General features: G+C 37.0%; 1 protein-coding gene across 20 annotated transcripts in view; it reads right to left on the bottom strand.

Annotated features, from left to right (window-relative positions):
- Nucleotides 1-22,536, bottom strand: part of IRAG1 (inositol 1,4,5-triphosphate receptor associated 1) — a 99,882-nt gene that overhangs the window by 24,787 nt on the left and 52,559 nt on the right. For 16 of the 20 annotated variants that reach the window (XM_086894697.1, XM_086894686.1, XM_086894698.1 and 13 more), the window contains 4 exons: nt 10,329-10,393; nt 7,186-7,291; nt 5,963-6,151; nt 906-1,006 (listed from right to left, as the gene is read on the bottom strand). In XM_086894697.1, coding sequence (XP_086750823.1) covers nt 906-1,006; nt 5,963-6,031 — 170 coding nt within the window. In that variant the 5' untranslated portion in view covers nt 6,032-6,151; nt 7,186-7,291; nt 10,329-10,393. Of the gene's footprint in view, nt 1-905; nt 1,007-5,962; nt 6,152-7,185; nt 7,474-10,328; nt 10,394-10,554; nt 10,678-22,536 lie in introns of those variants that run through there. The other 4 variants (XM_086894692.1, XM_086894691.1, XM_086894702.1 and 1 more) reach the window with 3 other exon arrangements.

Genomic DNA, 22,536 nt, shown 5'->3' with positions numbered 1-22,536 from the left:
TTCTCAGAAAAAAACTTACATTTCTTTAGATTATTACCATGACTTAAAAATCATGTTAAATAGCAAAAGAAACAAAACAAAAACAAGCTAACAAAAAACCCCACCACCACCAAACAAAAAAGACCTTAGTCTTTCTGAATTGTTACTGTTTCTTAAACTAAATTTTATGGCTAAAATAATTCCTTAGGCTCCCACATTGACACTTACATAGGATGTTTCTAAACTGCAAAACAAGTAAAAATCTCAAACAACTGCAGAAATCTAAATGCTGATCCTGCAAATAATTCTGCTTTTGAAGGGCTGCATATAAATTCTGACTCTAAACTAATCTTGAAGTTTGAAGAAGCACACTTTTAAAAATTCAAACAAATTATAGATACATGAAATATATTTTCTGATAAGTTTTTTCCCCGTATTTTAAGTTTAGTGGCAGGTCAATAAAATTAAAAAGCCCAGGTCAGGAAGTATGCTTTATCAGAATAAATATAATAACCTTTATTCAACTCAAAACTGAATTGAAGTTTTCAACTTCTAATGGGATTACTATTTCTACTCAGTGTCTTACTTTCACATATGCTTAACCTCCAGGTGGTATTCTTGTCCCATCTTTGTGAACGGGCCCAAATCTCATTCAAAACCCATTGTTCAAAGTAGATATTTAAGTTGTCCAGCTCAGAGAGTGAGGTTGTCAGGCTCAGTATTCCATGTAACTATTCTTTCAGTCTCAATTATATTCCTGTTCCTCCACCCCACATCCCAAACACCACCCTCAAAACGCAAAGGCAATATGACCAAGTCACAGAGATACAGCAATAATATTTTCATACAACATACATTTCAGAGCAGTGTTTTAGAAACACAGCCCCTGGAATTTATGGATGGATTGTTAATGTATTACATAGTACCTGTTAACCAGATTTTTATCAGTTTCTACATCTGGCGTAATGGCATTCTCTGGAAGAACAATAGAAGGTGTGCTGCGTGTGGTCCCTTCAACAGTCGTGTCCTGGATGGTGTGGGACAAATATAAAAATGTAGTTAAAGAGAAATGCAAACCACTGAACATTGACTCTCTGTGTGGAAAACAATGTGTGTGTCTCAATTTACTTAAAAGAAAAAGTAACTGAAATAAGAGATAATAGCTGTAATTTGACAAAATAAATGTGAATTAGAGGCCCATACTTAAATCACTCAAAAGAGATGATGGAGACCTGGAATATCTGTTTTCTTTAAAAAGTTTTAATGCATGCAAGCTAAATTCAATAAGCATGGAGCTAAAGAGAAAGCTTTAAAAAGGCAGACAGTCTGTGTTTCTTACACAGCAAACCATTCCTCTAGTGAAGCATATGTCCAAAGGTTCAGTGAATTTACAAGTTGAATGCAAGAGTGAAAAGCAGCTCTGTATAACAGGGCTAAATTAAGTACACAAACCCTCCAAATGATAGTAACGTATAATGAAAGCTTGAATAAACACAGTGCTAAGTGTACACGATACCCAAAACTCCAGAAAATAATTTAAAGTTACCTTGTTAAGAGCTCCACATGGTTTTCCCTCAAATTACTTGGAAACTTATATTTTAAAAATATTATTTCAATATTTAATAAAATATAATTTTTAAGCGCTAAAATAAAGTGGCAAGCTGGTACTGAATATTAATAGGTGTTTGCCTGCTTATAAGTATGAGACTTTGCTTCAAGAACTTAATGCCACACCTTCTGCATAATGATACCTCTCAGCTGAAGAAAAGAAATCCATTTCCTCTGAGATATCACAAATGGAGATGCATCAAATTGGCATAAAGTAATGTGGATGTCTCATATGTGTAAGAAAATGATTACTTCTACCCCAAGTACTGTATTCAGATGAAAAACAAAAAAGAGCTGGAGGGAAAGCTTCCCAGCAGTGGCAGTGGATTTTCAAGTGACTTGTAAAATTTAAATAATGGTTTTTAAATTCTCAAATCCTAATTACTCCTGCTAGGCACTGATATATAAGAGTGTTTTGTTATTTGGAGTCTACAGTTTTCTTGAAACTACATGCTGAAGCTTCACAAGAAATTTGTGAGGCAGGTAAGAGAAAGCTGTTGCAATAGCATTAATTTAGGCATTAATAGAAGGAAGCACGTAATAAGTCACAGTTTAGCAAGTCAGTTTTAGACTCTGGAAGTGTTCAAGGCCAGCTTGGGTGGAGTTCTGAGCAACCTGGTCCAGTGGAAAGTGTCCCTGTCCCTAAAACAGGGCAGTTGGATCTGGATGACCTTTAAGGTCCCTTCCATCCTAAACCATTCTATTCTATTCCTTAAGGAAGCTGACTCTTACTCAACTGCTAATGTTTTTCATTTTCCATAGAACTCCTTGAAATATCTCTCCCACTGCTGTAGTTTATTCCTGTTGAAATAACGTATTTTCTGATCAAGTCAAAGGATTCTAGAAGTACTTGGAAAATGGTATAATTTTAAAATACATAGCATAACCCTTCTGCCTCTCAAAGGCAATGAAATATGCTGAGATTTGGACATCTGATTTAGGATTCTTGATTCTACTGTAAATAGCATATTCTTTTTTTCACTAAAATAATTTTTTTTCAAGCAGCTCCACACTCATAATTCTCTTATGAACTTCCTTGGCAATTTCACTTTGTCAATCACAGGACAGCAGGTGGGGAACATGCCAAGAAAACACTGTGAAAATTTAAATTTAGGAAAAATATCTTTGAAATTTTGAAAACGTTGGAACCCCAAAGCATATGTGTTTCAAATGCACAAGTGACATTTTATGACAATAGCTTGAAAGCAATTTTTAGTAATATTAACATTTCAAAATGTTAAAAAGTAACAATCTTGTCAATGACAAAACTTCAGGTGCTTGTAGGGTAAAGCAGCTGAATACACATGCACAGTGTTTATACTAATCTCATGACTGCCAAAATGCAAAAACTTTTGAATGATGTAACATCAGCCTTGAAGTCACTCAAGCCCATTTTAGGACTCTAAAAACAGCTCATTAAAAAAAAAAAAAGAAAAAGAAAAAAAAGAGACTGCAGCCAAAGCTAGTTCAGGTCAGGCAGAAAACATTAATCCTGGTCAGCAGCTATAGGAGTTCAGCATCTGCACAAGTGAAACCTCATGGCCCTCGTTGTCCAAACCTACATTGTCCAGGAGAGAGGCAGGAACAGCCAGAGCAGGAAGCTCTTTGCAGGGCCAGCTGGCTCCAATCAAAAGGAATTGTTACAGACTGTGCAGTGCTCAGGCTGCTCTACACAGGCCTTGGAAGAGAAGCTTTAACAGGAAGCTTAAGCTGCCTCACAGTTGTACAACTGCACAGAAATGAGACAGAAGATTTCCATCATCCTCCCATTTGTGTGCCTTTAACTCTGCTCCCTTGGTAGCTTCCAGATCCGTCTGCTCCTCTGCTATTCCCAACAGTTGCCTCATCTCCTGCTACCAACAGTTCCCTGATACCCAGATCTTTGCTTCCTTTTTGTCCCAAGCCTTCCCTCACTAAAAATGTAGGGTAAAAACTGACTCCACCTCTGTGGCTCAGGTGGGAACTGCTCTACATGGCTGACCAGGAGCTATCCAGTCTTGCAGGGAAGCGTGTGCAGGGCTGAGAGGGTGGCACAGGCAGTTTGGTCCACAACAGAACAGCCAAAAATGAACAGGGATTCACAGGGTGGAGGCAGAACCTCCAGACATTCTGGCTGTTAAGTTTTACCAGGACCTCACTAAGCATACAGAAAATGTGCTTTTGGAATTTTTTATAATCCAGACAAATCCAGATGATTTTTACATTAATGGGATGTTATGGGGAAGAGGAATACAAAGATAGTCTGCTGAAAGACCTACCATGCCAGACAGTCAAAAGACAGACCTTTACTCTGTAACACCTGAATTCTTTAAAGCACTGGGGAAAACAAATTAAACAGGAAAAAGAAAGCCCTCTTCCATCTGGCCATATTCTTCAATATTAATTAGAAGTCTGGACTGAACTTCAGAAGAACAGAGGTTGCTCTAAGAAATACTGAAATTAAAACCCACATTTGTTTTATCAAAATTAATTTGAGATATAGAACCCAGGTCTTCCCATCATGTAAAAACATGATCATATTTGAAGCATGCAGAAAGCTATATGTGATGTAAGGTTAATTTTCTTTTTGTCAGAACTGTTTTGCAATCTGTGTGCATTTGGGCATGCAGGGAAAAGGTGGGGAAGAATCTTCTGAAACAGAACGAGGAAGTTGTTAAGACACCAGAGAGCACTTTAGATGGGATGAAATTCCAGACTTGGAAAATTTTGTTGAATGCTAGAAAACAAATTCAACAGCTTTTAGTTCCTTCTGCTGCCCTCTCCTTTCTTGCAAGTCCTTACCTCACAATAATAAGCTGTTTTACTTAGAGTGACTTACAGTCATGCTGTGGAACTTGACCTGCAGCAGGAGCCAAGAGTGAAAACAGCTACAAACAAGATCAAATTTTCACAACACTGGCTAGGGGCAAACCTTAAGTAGGCTTATGAGCAGTGAGTTGGTTAAAATCCCTCTACCATGAATTTGTGCTTGAAAAAAATAATTTATCTAAAATGAAGCATTTTGCACAGTGAACTGATTAATGAACTATCACATTACCCTAGCTCATTTAAGATCCATATGTAAAAGCCCTGGAAAATGTATTACACATTTAATGCCTGTATATTAGGAGGTTGTAAATTCTCATTTCTCACATTTGACAAGAAAATTCAGGATTAGAATCACTGATGTCTGCTAGATTTTCATGTGTTTCATATTTGGGTATGTTTTATACACCTAGTCTTTTATACTAAAATACTTTCCACATAGGTGAGTTTAAAAACTCCAATAAAATCTTCTTGAGTAAATATATGTTATCAGATGGTAGTCTTGTTGAACTTGTATGCAGCTGGGGTGGTTATCTTAAGGCAGGAAATTAACACTCAGCACCATGTGCAGTTTAGATGGAAGGCAGGACAAATCAGGGCAGAGCTCACTGCTGACAATATTTTCCTACAAAGTTAAAGTAGCGGATGTTTTCACCTGAAGTCTGGAATGCAGTGTTCTCAAACCCAATGACAGTGTCACATCTTTAACTAAGGATGTGCCAGACTACAAACCCTCTCTTTCTTTATACCAGTTTGCATAAAAATGAATGATTTGGTCAACCTGTGATTTCTTAATCACAGTAAGATTCTTCACTTCAGCTAAGCTAGCAACTAAAAAAAAAAATCCAACCCCAGTTAATTAAAACATGAAGTTACTTTTCCTTTTTTTTTTAATTTTTTATTTGGTATATATTACTGAGAAGGGAGAAGACCCATCTGTTATTGATTTTTTATATTTATCTGTAAAGGAAACATGTAGATGCCACACAAATTTGAACCAAACTAATGAATATGCCTGGGGAGCACCCACCTGCCAGATATATATATATATATATGTACACACACATGTATAGCTCCAGAGCATGTTCAGCTACTGCTGTGGCAAATAAAGCACTGAGAAAGACTTCCAACCAAAAAAGCCCATTTCCATCTTTCACACACATGAGTTACATAACATCCTCTATATCTGTAAAAACACCACTAGTTGTTGAAGTGCAAGCCTAAGTTCTGTTCTCAAACTTTCAAGTTTTCTTTTGTAACATCAGAAAGGACAGTTTAGGACAGCTTTGATATATGTCTGTCTGTTCTGAACCATTTGTAATCCTCCAGATCAGAATGATAAACAACTGCTTGTGCAATTTAAGTTCTCATCCCTTAGGCTACAAAATATTTGAGGAACTGTAAGGATTTCAACTGAAGGATCATTCATAGCTTCGTCAATTAGGCAAAGCACCCTAATACAGAGCAACAAATAGATTTGATTTTACGAACCCTAAATACACACAAACAGGTTTCAGCCTCAAGTTTCCAGCAAGTGTCAGAAAACACCTTTGTAAGTAAGAGAGCTTACTTTGGCTGGAGGAGAACTGTTGTGCTGGGCCTCTTTTGCTTGTCCCTTCTCTTCAGGTAAGGTTGGCATGGTGGGCAGTGTGAAGCACGTGGAGCTGCAATGTGGACTAAGAGGACCATGCACTGCTGGCAGTACTTGTTTCAAGTTAGCCTGAAGGCATAAGCGCTGGGAGGCCTCGTGATCTGCAGGCTGGGTTAGATGCCAAAAATACAAATCAAATCCATTTAAAACACTATGCTCAAAAACTGAGATCACTTTACAATAACAAACAGTATTAAGGTTTAAAATTAAAAATGCTATCTTGTGTTTTATTAACTAAAGCTTTCAAGGTCAAGTATAACTTCGCAAATGCATTCAAAATAGACAACCTTCCCTTCTTGGTGCTATTTCCATCTCTTTCCTCCATTTTACAATTTTCATTTTGTCACTATGATGTGACCAAACTACCTTCTCTAAATATCCTCTAAGAAGTAAACAGCATCCTGGATATCACAGAAAAGCAGAATGGTTCCAGGTTAGAAGGGAACACAGGTGGTCATCTGGTCCAACCTCCCTGCTCAAGCCAAGTCATCCCAGAGCACATGGAACAGAATGGCATCCAGAAAGTTCTTGAGTATCTCTGGTGAGGGAGACTCCACACCCTTCCTGGACAATCTGTTCCAGTGCCCAATCACCTGCACAGCGAAGACATTTCTCCTCATGTTCACATGGAACTTCCTGTGCATCAGTTTCTGCCCTTGCCACTTGTCCTATTGCTCAGCACCACCAGCCAGAGTCTGGATCCATCCTCTGACACCTCCCTTCAGATACTGACAGACATTTCTAGCATCCCTTCTCAGTCATCTCTTCTATAATATGACTTTTAGTAACTAATAGCCTAAACGCTACAGAGCATGCTCTCAAATCTCAGAGGACCAAAACTGGAACCCTAGAGGGTGGCACTTCTCCTTTGAGCAAGGTGAATTGTGCAAAGACTTGGTGTACCTCTGCCCAAGACAACAAGGTGCAAGATACTTCTGAAGCAAAATAGCAGAAATGCCCGAAGAGTGGAAAAAAAAACCCCACAAGTTATTAGCTGAGAAAATTCTCATTATTAGTATCAAGGGAAGACACTGCATTCACAAGGATAACATCAGTAGAAAGCCTGTACCAAAGTCTGAGGATCAGCAGGGCAAAGCACAAATCAGTTCTTAGAGTGGCAGTGGATGGGTTGCAATACTTACTGTGACACCTGCCCAGGAATCAGGGAGCTGTCCTCATCAATACATCAGTGTGCTCATCAGTAGATCAGAGTCCTCATCAATACATCACTGCACTCCCTGGCGGTGCCTGCAGGTCACACACACAGCTGAGACCCACCCTGGTGTCTCCACTAGGAACTAATGACTGCTGCATTGTAAATTAACCTGCTACAGTCTTCCCTTCCATTTCAGAGATGGGCAAAGAAATGCATTCAGGAACATGCTGGTTTATTGAGGTTGCCAATTGCATTTGTCAAAATACATCTGTTGCTTTAAAATAAAAGCAAAAAGAGACTAAATCATTCACAAGAAACACTGAAGCAGTCTCAGTAGTGACAAGTACCTCACCTCAGCTCTCACAGAAGAAAATCTGTTTTGCAAAATCTACAGAATGTGTGAAAGCTTTGGACTACAGAAGCAGCTAGGATCATGCTTCTATTAGGTTTATTTCACATTATGTTGGAAACTTTATTTTCTCTTTCACTTCAGAAGAGGAATACAAGGCCATCTCACATGAACTTTAATGCAGAACAAATAGATTGTAAAAGTGATCCTACACAAGTATCGTGTTCAGGAAAAAGTAATTATATCATTGCAGTTCCTTGATAATAACTCTGAAAAAGATGCAGCACATGTGACATCATTATGAAGACCAAGATACAGGCTCTTTTGAACAGTGGGCATAAAGATTTTTCACAGCTGTGTATGCTGTAGGGACAGCATGTTTCAAGCTTTTCTAGACATGTTGTTCCTATGTTAGGTACATCATGTTACAGGTGTTTTCCTAACACTACAAAAGTGGTAGTTCATGTTTGTATCATGTATTTAGCCACCTCTAACTTCAAATAAGAGTAGAGGAAACTTTCTATGAATAAAATCTTTAAAAATTGTTATTAAGGCAAAACAATTAAAGTCCCTAATAGGATGGAAAAGACATGTTTATGATTATGTATATTTTAATAGATCCACAGGTTAGACAGATAGTCCTAGCACTGAATATCTGTGTGTTTCAACAATTAAGTTTTTTTGTATCAAACCCAGTTGCCAACTGTTAGCAACACACGAAGCTGAGATGGAAGCAAGATAACTAAATAGAAGTTACCTTTTACCTTTACACATACTTGCTTTTCATCTCTGTAACAAAATCCTGGCATCCTACACAATTTCTGAGTTTGCAAGAACTCAATTTCAAATTTACAAAAAAAAGAAAAGAGAGAGAGAAAATATAAATTTGGCTGTTTATCTAATCCCTCTTAGTGTTTGCCTCATGAATTTATTATGGTTCTGATACATTCAACCCAATGCTGGATCTGAAAAATCAGGAATGTTTCAAGTCATGGCCAAGGCATGTTTGCAGTCCTACATGGAATTGTAGAAGCTATTGCACCAAAGTGGTTTATTCCCAGTCTTAGCTGAGTTCTTAGCACATACTAAACTTAAAAAAGTAATGCAACTTATCTTGAAACAAGAAAGAACTATTAAGCACATCAACTTCCAGTTCATTTTTCAGATTCAAAATGCAAAAAAAACTTTAAAAGAAAAAGAAATAATTCAGACAGGCTTGTCTAAGAATAGAAAGGGACAAATCCCAAGCTGTGTTGTCCTAGAGATGCAGCACAGAAAGTACAGCCAAGGGAAAAATGGAGGGTAGAAAGATGAATTTATGCCACCTTAACAACCCTCAGATTTGGAGTGGACGGAGTTCAGGCTGTCTCCAACACAATTAGAACCCTACTCTGATTTACTTACACAGCTATCTTGCAAATAGGAATAAGCTTCAAATCTCTGTGCTGATCAGTAGGAAAATTTCTTCTTCTGACTTTCTGTTTTTTCCTAATACCACTCCAGAAAACCCCAGTGCTGAGGACTATATTGGAGCAGTGAAAGATTGCACATAATTATTCATATTCTTAGGCTTCTTAAATCAAACACCATCTCTGCACACCTTGACAGCATTGCTGCAGTCCACTACACTGCCAGAATGAGGGGTACTGCATATTAGTATGTCAGTGTAAGGATGTAGTTCAATTAATAAACTACATGATTTAGAACTCCAAATGTATTAACTTTCAGTCTAAAGGCTTAGTTTTAACCTGTGCAGTGTTCTTAGAGTCAGTAGCCCAGATTTTTTTGAGACTTTATGATGCTTACCCAGCACAAATATCATATATTGTAAATGCAAATGGATATACCATGCTCTGCGAGGAGTTCTGCCATTTTCTGATCAATTACTGCCTTCTGGTACTGGTAGGAAAGGCAAAGGTTTAGAAATTATGGAAACTTAAATATTAGTGAATAAATGTTCTTCCATCACTGATGAAGTGACCTTATGGCCCTTTAGTTGGGCAATGAAAACAGCCCCAGTAAATGTCACACGGAGTCAAAATGTATAGAAATAGGGGGCTTTGTGAGAACACTATACAAGAATTAGAGCAATTCTCTACAAGAATTGAGATGCTTATCTGCATCTCAAAAATGTAGATTGAAAATAAATAAGTATCCTTGGAAAATTTATGTCACTGGAAGGTACATTTTTTGTTTTTCAGCAGAGCACTAGGGCAGACTGCAGTCTTGGAGCTTACAGAAATTCCCACCTCTATTTACAAAACCAGGTGACAGACTTACTGAACCCTGAGCTAGAGTGTGGAGAACGTGACTAGCCTGGTTCTAAGCCTGGCTCACCTGCCAGCTGAACAGCCTTTAGAATCATACTACCAATAGCTTTGCCAGCTTTGTTTCCTTTCCACACATCTCCATCAAAGAAGGAAATGATATGTTAATAATACATGCAATACAGTGAGGTACCAACTGGAACACCTGCATTGGCCCTGAAGACACTGAAAAGGGAGATGAAAAATGCACCTGCACTTTAAAAACAGTCAAGGAGCGTGAGCACATATTAGCAACCAAGGCCCTTGAGATAATTTCAAGATCCTGTTATTTTCTTTTTATTATTTCATTGATCAAGCTCTGTCTGGCTTGTCTCTATCTTATCACAGAATGTCATTATGTTATTATGGTGTTTTATCACAGTAAATTATCATCCCCAAAACTCCATTCTTTCAGAAGTGGTAAGAGCTTCATAATTATATTTTAAAATTAAATATTTGTAAAGATTAACTCACATGTCACAGGCAGAGAGGATGTGGGTGAAGATCTACAATCTCAGTATTGCACGAGCCTTGTGCACCTACAAAATGAGTTAAAAAAACACAAACAAATTACCTATGTAATTCACCAAATTCTGCTCATTCCCACACTAAGAGGAGACATCCTAAAGAAAAAAAAAAAAAAAGAAATAAGAGAGGATGGAGTGCTTTTTAACGTTTTGGTCTGTTATTATAAACTTACTGCTTAAAATAGTTAGGAAAAAAAATTATCCCCTGAGCTCAAATTTGTAGTCAGATACAGATCAGTGAATGCAGAGAACTTTCTTTTACCACTGTGTAGGCTTAGAGTACAATCTCCAGGAAATAGAGATCTGGGAGCTCTATTCCATAAAAGGGAAAAGTATTTAGAGGCCCTTGGCTTTCAGTGTGTTCTCTCTGCAACTTATTTTACCATAGTAGAGAAAGTTAAGTATAATCAGTTAACTTCCCTTGGCTGAGTCACGGCTGGGTCCGTGTCAGTGAAGGCCCAGAGAAAGGTGCTTTACTCCATCTCCACTGACAGCTGGGCACCTGACCCCAAATCCTCTGTCATGTCTCAACAAGAGGACATCAAAAAGTGCAGAAATAAATAGTTAAGAAAACATTTTATGAATATTTCTTGACCTCATGCTGTGTGTGGTTGAGTCTCACTTGTCAACAACAGGAGTTGCTTGCTCATGGATGCAGCTGAACTGCACAATTCTGAGTGGCTTTTTGTAACTTTTTTCTTTGTTGCCCTGTAAAGTGGTTGTAAAATGTTACTGTATTAATAAGGTACCTTTTTGCACTTTTTGTATAGCTGTAAAAATATATGGAATTCATGTAACATTTTGAATTAGGTTTTGCAGCTTTGAAGTACTTAAGACCTAGTGAACTTCTTTCAAACAAAGTCTGAGCAGAACAGGCTGTTTTGCTTATATTTGTACCACAAAAGTGTTTTCAAAGACAAAGCATGATTATAGCTTAGGATACACAGTTTGTTGGCATACATTAACGAGCCCCTAAAATTTTAAAAACCCAACAAAACAAACAGACACTCTAAAAACAGATCCAGAATATCTTAATAGAAACACTTTAAAATTTTGCATTAGGACTCCAAGATCTTTGTATAATAGGAACATTCACTGGGAAAAGGAAAAAAATCCCACAACTGAAGCTGACTCATGTGCATTCTTGCCCTTTGTGATAAAAGATCCTACGTGGAAACTGGAAGACATTTTCTTTATTGTCTGCAACACAGGGAAAAAATTGACTAGTAGTTTCCTACTGCATCTCATTTTTATGACAAAAGAGTGGTTTTTCATGTTAAATACTCAAGTTTGCAAGATATTAAGATCCTGCTTTAGCCAATTTAGCAAACCACAGAGTCAGAGCCCCAGGACTAATATAAGGCACCTCTGTGATAACCTTAATGATCTGAGTTCCACCCACACTAACATCCATACAACTGCACAAGGTAAAACTTGGAAGACAAAGTGGTGTTTCTGTTTTTAGGGTAGGGAGTAACTCCACTGGGGAATGCAAAGTGTATATGCAATCACTGTGTGAATTCAAAGAATCTGTTCTCATTCAGAGATTAATTCCTGAGTAATATATTCCTGAGCGACTTAAATAATACTTCTTGACAATCACAACACTTCCAGGCTGAAACCTCAGAGACGAGGGATAAATGTGAATAATTCTGTCACAAAAATATTTTAAAGGAAGAAACTAGCAAAAGCTGAAGGAAAATGAAATTTTAAAAAAACCTTCCTCAAACTCAGTGGTTACAGACTTCCTTAGAACTGCAAGCTACCCATGTAGGACTTGATTTACAGAGCAGCATGACAGGAAAGAATCTCCTTTTCTGCTTCCTGTTTTCCTCATAGCTCAGGAACACATAAAACTGGATGGTTTTCAATAATCTGCTTGAATGAGAGAAAGGAAAAGTTAGGTCAGGCAGAAAGTAAAATGTTTTGATGCATGTCCAGCCTGACATGCGTCCTGGGAGAATGTCTCCAGTAATGGGGAGTTATGACACTGTTGAGACTGAAAACCAAAAGGTTTGAGGGTAAAAGGTGATGCTGTTCCATCATCAACAAGACCAACCCCTACAACAAGGCATTTGGTTTGGTTATGTATCAAAAATTTACATCAGAGTTTAAAGAAATCTGAAAACTCCAAAAGGGTTTAGTGGAAAATGTATTCTGGGACTTCTCTACTTAACTCCTAGAGGATCCATTCTGGGGTCAGCTTTAGCTTTTCCTTGTTACACTAAGAGAAAAAGCAATTGGACCTGATTTTACACACAGGCAATCACTTTAACATAGATGAATGGAAATTTAAGACTTATTAAAAGATTGTAACTATGTCTAGAAATAGCACTTTTCTTTCTGTAAAATGTCAGCTCCATTTGTTTTAGCAATGTTTTTACAGCAGTCAGTGTTTAGATTTACTTCTCTTGCAGCTAAGCATCTGGAGGAGTGGCTTACAATGACTTTTTTTGGCTTGCAAGAATTCCAGGCTGAATTTTATGCTGAGGACAATCAGCAAACATATGAAGAATGTACATATTTTAGAAACACTGAGAAGCAGTACACTGAGTACCTTTTTAGACTAGTAGACCCAAATTTTTTTAAAAAGTATTTCTTATAAGGTAAGCCTATTTTAGATAGCCTAAAAATTTCTTAATTCCACTATTTTTTTAGGGGAAACTAGCAGTTAATATTGCATGAATCAAGCTTTTATAAATTACTCTGGTTTGGATGCACATTTTTTCTTTTTTAGGTTTTTTTTTTTTTTTTAGCACTCAAAAGAACGTAAGGAAATGAGGTTATAAGCAGCACAGCCTCCCTGTCAAAACAAATGATTTTAATAATTGCATACAAGTTCATAAAAAAAAATGTTCTGGTTCACTTATAGTTTTATTAATTCTGGGACTTTTCTTTGAACAGATATTCTTGAGACAGAGCTCCAAAATGGTAATTTTATCTGGTTAAGTCTGTACCTAAGATACTGGACTCTCTTATGAGAAGGATGTCTTACTGACTTCATTTGTTTGTTTCTTTCCTCATCAGTGGGCTTTCAGCTGGAAAAGCAAGAAAACAACAAGAAGCACTGCTCAGCCAGGTGGCCTCCAGTTGGGATGAACTTTGGGGTATTTTACAATGAAATTAAATATATATATATATATGTAGTGAAAAAGATGGTATATGTGATATTAAGGAAAAATAAATCCCTGATTTATTCAGTATTATGCATGAATTAAAGAATTCAGCCAACAGTAGCAAATCTGATGATCAAAAGACTGTCAGATCTCAAGGCATAGTTGCTATATTTCTTAAGTTTCTGATTATTTTTTGTAGACTTTAAGGAAATGCAGTTTAAAGGAAGAATGTGAATATGGAGTGGGAGGATATTTGGCATGTAGAATAAGGATTTCTAAGCATAAGGAACAGCATATAAGAAGGTGTGAAGATAAGAGTGGGAGAACAGTACACTTAGTGTCATTCAAGAGGGCAGTTCAAAACAAACCCAGAGCTAGGAAGTACCTGGAGAAAGTCTGTTACAACATAAAGGTATCAATCTTAAAATAGGGTAAAACTAAAAAAAAAAAAATTAAAAAAAATTTTAAATGATACATGAGTAAAAAATGTTGCTCTCTTCCTCCTCCTAGATAACTTACTGTTTGAAAGAAAATTTGTTTAGGAGGCAGTGCCAGTGTTGTTGTGTAGGGCTGAAGGACCCTCTGATGCAGGACCTGTGCACTGACAAATCTCCCAAATTGTACAATTCAGAACACCAGGAGATAATAATACCACCCAATGTACTTTTTGCCTAAATGAGTGTCATGTACTCAGTTACACAAAGTCACTTGGGTTTCTTTCTTCTACTCCTTCTCACAGATTTGGAGAAACCCAGATATGTTTCTGCTCTCTGGACTGCATGTATTATACATCACATTCTAGTTACACGTTTATTTTTGTCTATGGTGTAGGCAGTTGGGAGCTTGAGATGATATTTTCTCAAATTGCCATTTGACTATATCCTTAGTAAAAAGAGAACAAATACATTTGTGTGGAGGGGAGACAGATAAGATTGGGGGAAAAAAAATCAGTGTAAATTCATCCTTTCATGAATGTAAATTCATAAAAATAAAAAAAATGGTGTAAATTCATGCTTTTTTAAGAAAGACCTTAAGGTTTCTACATGAAGTAAAATTTTTGAAAGCAATTCCTACATAGAAACATTCTATAAATTATTCTGCTTTGCAGGGCAGCAGGATATCAACTTTGCATAATTTAGAAAAAAATACTACCAAAGGCCTGACTTAGAAACATGAATAAGTTGAAGGCAATTAGGGCAGAACACTATTGCTTAGTGACCCTGGAGTCTTGTTGCTAGTCAAGCAAAAAATTTTCCAAATGAAGAAATTAAACTAAATTCTTTCTTTCCCAATCACAACAGGTAATCCCAGAGGGCACAGTTTGAAAACAAGCATTTAATTCCCATTTTGTGTTTCCTGGACACAATCAGATTGACATTTGTTTAGTGATAGATGGACACCTAATTTTGCATTGCAAAAATGAACACATGCCAAGAGAACATGAACATGTTTCACTTCCTTTTTATGAGAAAAGAATTATGAATGTTTTTTCAAATATTGCTGTACACTAGAATAGGATTATCTTCACTATCAACTTATTCAAACAAACAGCCATTGTGTGGATTTTGACTGCTTACTTTTTTTCTACAGACCTGGTAGCTCATCCAGGTTGCAATGTCCCAACTTGGATCTAGGGATACTGTATAGTAGGTTACAATAATTTTTGCTTTTGCTAGAAACAGTCCAATTTTATTCCTAGAGTACACATTAAATGTGCAGGCCTAGCTGTGTGTGAAAAAGCAAAGCTCATCATATCACCTCTTCCTTCCTGCCAGCATACAATACAGAAGTGTGAAAAAGCAGTTTGTAATGCCACCTTTTAATCTTTTTTTCCTAGAAACAGACCCAGGTTTGAAGACAGCTGCCACACTAATTTCTCTTATCAATATCTATCTCTAAAAACAGGTATAACAACAAGAGAAGCAGCAGCAACAATAATAATAGATTATTAATGCAAAGGATGATTGTTTAATTTAGTATTCTTAAAAGAGGTGGGGTGAGGGATGAAGTGTCTCATACAGGTGTGATGTCAATGCAAAACTGGAGCCAAAAGCTCTTTCTTTCTCAAAAGATCTGTTAATGCAATACAAGATTCTCTAAACACACTTTGTAGATCTTTTGCCCATATTGCTGAATCATCTGCAGATTTCTGTGTGCTGTGTTATTCCTTGCTACTGACTGTATGCTTCTGGGACATTATAAATACCCTGACAAGAACCTTTCAGATGACACAGTGTCATTTTCACACTATGAAGTTCTTCCAGTAAGCATTCCCAAACTGATGTAGTTTTTCATTTAAATTTAATTTTTAGAAGTTGTGATAGGAAGAGGCAGCATATTTACAGCACAATTCAACTTATGTACTATGTAAAGGAAGACTTTCAGTGGCTTGGATGAAGCCTGATCTTGATTTTTTTTTTTTAAACTGGTATTTAAAAGCTAAGACCCACAATATTCAGAGACAGAAAGATCACCTTGTTATTGGTGCATTTAGCAAAGATATTCTGTGTATATTTTACTGGCCAAGTTAGCAATGAATTGGATTAGATGACCCTCCAATGAGGCACATGCAGAATCCGCAATAAATTCCTCAGTCCCTCTTTTGCTAATTGGGCTAATTGAGGCAGTTATGAATTTCAAGGTGAAACCAAAAAAGTATATTTGATTTAATAATTTGGGGGCTGAGAAGGTGTTGCATTAGACAGGATGATGCAGTAATTAAGACATCATCAGAGATGAAATAAATACTCCAAAATGCACACATCATAAACAAGATGTTAGCACAGAGACTGTTTCATCAGGCGTGCTCATGACATGGCTGTTCTTATATCTCTCACAGTAGAATATTAATTTGCATTCTTTAAAAGGTTATTTTATAACACAACCACAGCACTGAGCTAAACTTCAGTCATAAATAACATTTGGTGAAATCAGTGAGATTAACCCTTTTGCAAGCAGCCCACACAGCAGCTTTTCATACTTTGCTCAGATTTCCAATATGAATCCATGCGTGTTCCAAACTCCCAATGCAAACAAAGCCTTGAAATCAAAAGACTGAGGGCAGCTGACTTCTGACTGAAACTTTTAGTAGAGCAGTGCATCATATCACCATTACAACTGACTGACTACACAGATGCTTTGTCTGATTACTGAAAGGCAATGCTCTGCCTACTGTTCCTAGTTTGAAAATATCAGTATCCCAAGGGGGAGACAATCTCAGGTAGCACTTGCAAGCCTCTCTCACGTAATTTCTGACTGCATCTCTGATTTGAGAAGAGTCATGGTTCTCTCTCCTGCTCTTAGATCCCCAAATCAATTACTTGGCCTGAACAATATGTGACCAGAATGAGACTTTTCCCAGTGGCTGCAATCAAGAATCCATGACCAAAATTACAGGGCAGATGATTTGCCCTTTCTTATCCTTAGTTAAAATACAGATGTGGTAGCTTCAGGAAAATTCAACCTGAGCTCTTTATTTTTATGTGAGGAAAAGGGAGAAAGCATACTGCTTCATCACTTCAGAAAGAACAGATTTGCTGACTTGCAGAAAGGATGGTCTGAAAATGAAAGCAAGCAGTTGTTTATGAGAAAAGAAAAGCAAGTCCCCATTTCCTGTGTTCTCGAAGTTCTGCATGCCATCGGAATCCAAAATGAGAGACAAGGGATTATTGCTAGTACCAAAAAAAAACCCAAAACAAACCCAAACTAACTCCAGAGCTGCCTTTCCACTACATCATACAAAGTCTCTACCCACAGAATCTCAGGATTGGGAGCATATGGTAATGATAAAAAGCTAAAAAGGAACAATTCAACCTTTTATTTTTCAGGTGTCCTTAAAAGTAAAGAAGTAAATGTTCTTACACCATCCACTTCAAAAGCACCTCAACCATTCTATTTGTCTTTCAGGTATTAATACTGAGGACCTGAAGGAGAATTTAGCCATCGACTTGTAATTTCCTTACTTTAAGGAAACACTGATGTATTCTGCATATCGACCAGAATGAAGTCAGTATTTCCAAATGTGCAACATCAAAGATAACCTTTGATGATTTAAGCGAATGAAGTACATAATTCCTCTTACTTTTAAACTCTTCTCAGCAGGAAGAAAATGAGCTCTATTTTGGCTGCTTGTTAAAATTCTAGATTCAGGATCTTTATAATTTGCACTCTAATTGGGAAATTATCCTTATTGGCTTGCTTCTTCTAGAAAGCATGGTAAGAAAAATATATTCTCATTTTCTTTTAGAGGGATACCAGATATAACACTCTGAGAACACATGGTTTGCTAACCTTATTTCTGCCATGTTCAATTATTGTTTTTCAAAACCTAGTACTAGGAAAGTTGTTGATAAAAATCAAAGCTATCAGGACAAGAAAGGAATTTTTATGCATTGACTGGCACATAGTGTACCAAAACCCTACATTTTCCTGGGTAATTAGACAGTTCAGAAAAAAAGCTTTGAGGAAAACAACAGCTCTGCTCTTCTAGAATAGCACTAGCCAAATGCAGCAGAATGTTCCTCATGTCCTTTTTCAAAATCTTTCCCTGATAAAATTATTTAGCCAACACCATTCCATTCCTGATTATATCCAGGAGCCGATCCAAAAAGCAATGTACCAGCTTTATGCACAATCTCATCTCATCAACATCCAAAAAAACCCCACACTCATTTGGTATGGTTTTATCAGTGTTGTGCACAAGGAGGCCCTAGGAAAGAGATAAGCTTAAACCAGAGAACTACTTCTGCAGGGAAAGAGAATTCTACGCTTTGGAGGCTACATTTCACATACTACTTTTGACATTTTTACCTCAAAATCTACAATGAAAATAAGGGATGTGAGAAAGGCATAAGAGGAACAGAGTTACTCATATTCTATGAGGCTTTAAAAAAGCTCCAGGACATACCATGGGTCATGATTTGCCACAGAAATATCAGACCTACTGCAATTGTCTGGTTTTTTCAGGGCACTCCATGTCTGCAGTAAGAGCAGTGAGTAAGGCATGGTATTGCATTTCAGTCCCTCAGTTCACAAGCAGCAGTTCAGCTCTGGTGCAAATGACTGAGTTGGTACAACACCCCTTGTTCCATTTCAGCTGCTGACAGTTTGATATTTCCTGGGAGAGGAGCAAGGAGACAAAGTGGGAAAGGAGCAGCAATCATATCTTGATACTGAGCTAAACTGGCCCAAATTCATGTTCATTTATCCTGTTTCACTGCACTTTATAAGCTATGCTAGAACTAAGTATTGCTCTTGTCCTCACTCTTAAGAAATTGTGATGTGTATCTCATTATGCTAATTTTATAACTTTATATATGATGAGTCAAAATGGCATTCTGCATTTGCCTATTTATAAACAATTTGTATACAATAAGTATGTAGTCACATACATTAAGATTTATTACCTGAACTTTCTTTTCTTTCTTTATGTCAAATAAAGTAAACAAGGTTGCATTAAAGTAATGGAACTTATTATTTTAAGCTTAAAACAGTGGTAAAGATTTATGGAATGGAAAAGATTCAGTAATTCTAATACATTATGAAATAAAAAATATAAAACCAGGTAAAGGATTTAGAAACCATTTCTTAAAAGAAGATATAGAAACTCATTGTAATTTTAACAATACTACAAATATTATCTATATCTATATAGATAAGATATAGATAAGACTAATCTTTAATAGAAGTGCTGAAATACCAATGCTTCAAAACTTTTATTGTTAACCAAAGTCTTGGGGTTTTAGAGTGCCTCTGGACAACATTCTGGCAAATGCCAAGACAAAAAAAGTTGTGCATCATCTACCTGAGGTAATGGAAGGCAAACTAAAAGCCTTAAAGAGACTGAGATAAAGGCACACAGTGAAGGATGCTCATTCTTTCCAAACACCTCCTTCAATATTTTGATGTTGACTTTGAGCTGCTTTATTATCCTGCCCAAACAAAACAAACTTGTGATTTGAGGACTGATTGCTTTGTAATTTTATTACCACTTAAGACTTTCATCCTAGTTACTAACTTTCAGACAATAACTGTCCTAGATAAGAAATTAATGTAGTATTTTATGATTAAAAAATGATAAATTAATACAGGACTGTTTAGCAGTCTAAACTTTGCTATTTCATTAAAATCCTTCACAGAATCAATAAGTATTTTAATACAGGCAACATGTATTTTTCAAGGAGAGGTTTTGACAAAATTTTCTATCAAGCATCTTAAGGAAACTGCTCCCACAGGAGAAAAGAGAAATAAGTCCTGTAACTCAAGGAAGAAAATAAAGGACAGAAGGTGTTCTGTGTGCTGCAAACACTACACTTCTATGGATACTGAGGTGTTCAACATAGTCCTGAAGAATCTGGAAAAGTGAGTCTGTACAGACGATTAAAGATGAGATGGGAAAATCAGATCTAAAGACAGCCAGGTAATTTATGCAATACTGAGCACCTGAATAATAAAATGTCAGGTGGAAAAGGCAAATTGATGGACATGAGAAAAAAACAAATATAAAACACAGTTAAATAAGAGCCCATCATTACATTTTACAAGTCAGGAAAGAGATCAGAGTAATTTTGAATACTGCTCTGAAAACAACACTCAGCAGCAGCCAAAAAGGCAAAAATGTTAAGAATTAATAGGAAAGATCTGGAAACAGCACAGACTATAAGACCAAATCTTTAAAACAGGTCTAGTCACATCTCAAAAAAACAAACAAAACAAGTACACACACTCCCAAAAAGAATAACAAACCCCCAACAACTTAAAAATAAATGGTTCATAGAAGAAAGACTGGTCAGTAATTACAAACGGTTTCCATACAAAAAGACACTTCTGGATAGAAACAGGTTAGAAAGTGATGAAGAGACTGAACAAGGTTGCCCATTAATTATTTGCTTTCAATTCCTCACAAGTCATGTGGATAAGGTTGCCAAAAGCAGTTAACAGGCAACTATTTGAGTAGAAAAGTTCCTTCACAACAGTATACACTTAACTTATTGAATTTGTTACCACAGGAAGCTGTCAAATAATTGGAGCACCTAAGTCAGTTCAAAGAGAGATCAGATGCATTTAGAGGAGAGGTACAGTAGTAATTCTATACAGCCCCTGGGCCTGGAAAGGCCCGGGCTGCAGATGGTTGAGAACAGTGAGTGTTAAAGAAGAGTTTGGCTTCTGGAGTAGCATGAACATGATCCTTATGTAGGATCAGATAAATGGTTTGCAACACTTGGATATGCAGCCCTTATGTTCTCTGGTGGAAGCAGCTTCAATTTCTGAAAGAAACTGATTGTGAGAAAGAAAACAAAGGAAAAATTCCTTTTTGTCCATCATGAGTAATTGGCAATGCTGAAGAAATGGATGGACAGAACAACAGGCAGAAGAAAGCAACAGGAGAAAAGGACTTTTTCTTACATTCTTCTAGTTAATACAAACAGTACATGCTAGGACCACAGCCAGGACTAAGATCCAGGATGATACTGTGCTGGATTCCTAAGCAGCTTCCATGAAGAAGTAAACATATCTCAGTCTGAAGAATGTCAGGCACCTCCATGCTTTGTCACGTTTTAGATTCTTGCAGATGAGCAATCTTCAAATGTTTGTAAGAGGCTATTTAGGTGGCAGGTCACTGAAAGTGTTTTCAGTTCTTTAAGATGCATCATAGAGAAAGAATTGAATTTCACAGGAGAAATGACAGTAAACTAGCACTTTTCAAACTTTGCAGTCTTAGACACACAGGCACATTTGCTTGCACACACTAAAGGACATTCCCAATTTCATGGGCCTGTGAAGAAAATCCCATTTGTCTTCAATACCTTTTAACAGAAGACACAAATCAAGTGCAAAGTACAAAGGTGCAAATCAATATAGAAACTTCCAGAAAATCGAGAAGCCGAGACTGGCACGAAGGTTTACACAGCTCTCAATTACAAAGTATTGTTGTTGTTCTTCATCTTTTTCCTATTTATTATCACTGAATCCCAGAACAGCCCAGGTTGGAAGGGACTTTGAAAGATTGATCTGCCCAACCCTTTGTGGGAAAGGGAGCCTGGATGAGATTATTCAGCATCCTCTCTAACTGGATGTTGAAAACCTCCAGCAGTGGGGACACTACCACATCCCTGAGCAGGTTGTTCCAGTGAATGATTGTTCCCACTGCTAAAATGTATCTTTCGTATTTTGAGAAGACACCTCTCCCTGTCACATATATTCAGTTGTATGGTGCTGCCTACACTCCTGGTCCTAAAGTGTCACATGTGACTGAGTCAGAAAAAACATGAGAATAATAATAAACAAATTGGGGAAATGTCTTAAGATGCTCTTGCACTCCCACTGGTTTTCTCTTACAGAATATACAGCAGTGGGAATAAAACCATTTTCTGGTACAGCAGCTTGGAATATCTCTTCTCTTCCCCTAATATTTATTACTAGTTTAGCCAGTATGAACATCAAGTTTTAGTAGGCAAAGAAATGTAAAAAACAAAAATATAAGCTTGGTCTAAGATACAATGGGTGACCTCCCACCCTGAGATATTAAAACCTTGAAAAAGGCCACATGACTTCACAACTCTAAAAGTTATTTCACACTGTATTATTTCCTGTGTGTACCTAGTGAACTCAATCTCTAACAGAAATCCCACAATGAGGTTGCCTTAACAACAAAGAGATAATATATATCATTACAAGTTTTCATTCACTATGGCTAGATTCTCCATCACAGATGCACAAGATCAAAACAAACTACTTTTCATTCTTGTCTAGCAAATTTTTTAAGAAACCTACTCTCTTTTCCACAAAGCACAATCAAAGCTTCTACTCACTACAGAAAGAGACAAGCTTCCAATCAAAGCTTCCACTCTCTACTTTGAAGAGACAAACTGTACATTTTGTTTGCCTCTAAACCTGCAAGTTTTCCTTATGCTGTTTTGCTTCACCACAATTATGCCTTTAACCTTGGCAGGTCATACCTTGTCCTCCCATTGTATGCCTTGCAGAACAGGACTAAGCAGGGAAAGCTTCCCAATATCGAATCCTGGGAGTACAGGCAAG

This window comes from Cyanistes caeruleus, chromosome 6 (genome assembly GCF_971803275.1).
Source record: "Cyanistes caeruleus chromosome 6, bCyaCae1.hap1.1, whole genome shotgun sequence".
NCBI classification, from domain to species: Eukaryota; Metazoa; Chordata; class Aves; order Passeriformes; family Paridae; genus Cyanistes; species Cyanistes caeruleus.
The sequence above is the reverse complement of the archived record's forward strand: the minus strand, read 5'-3'. Positions and strand labels throughout refer to the sequence as shown.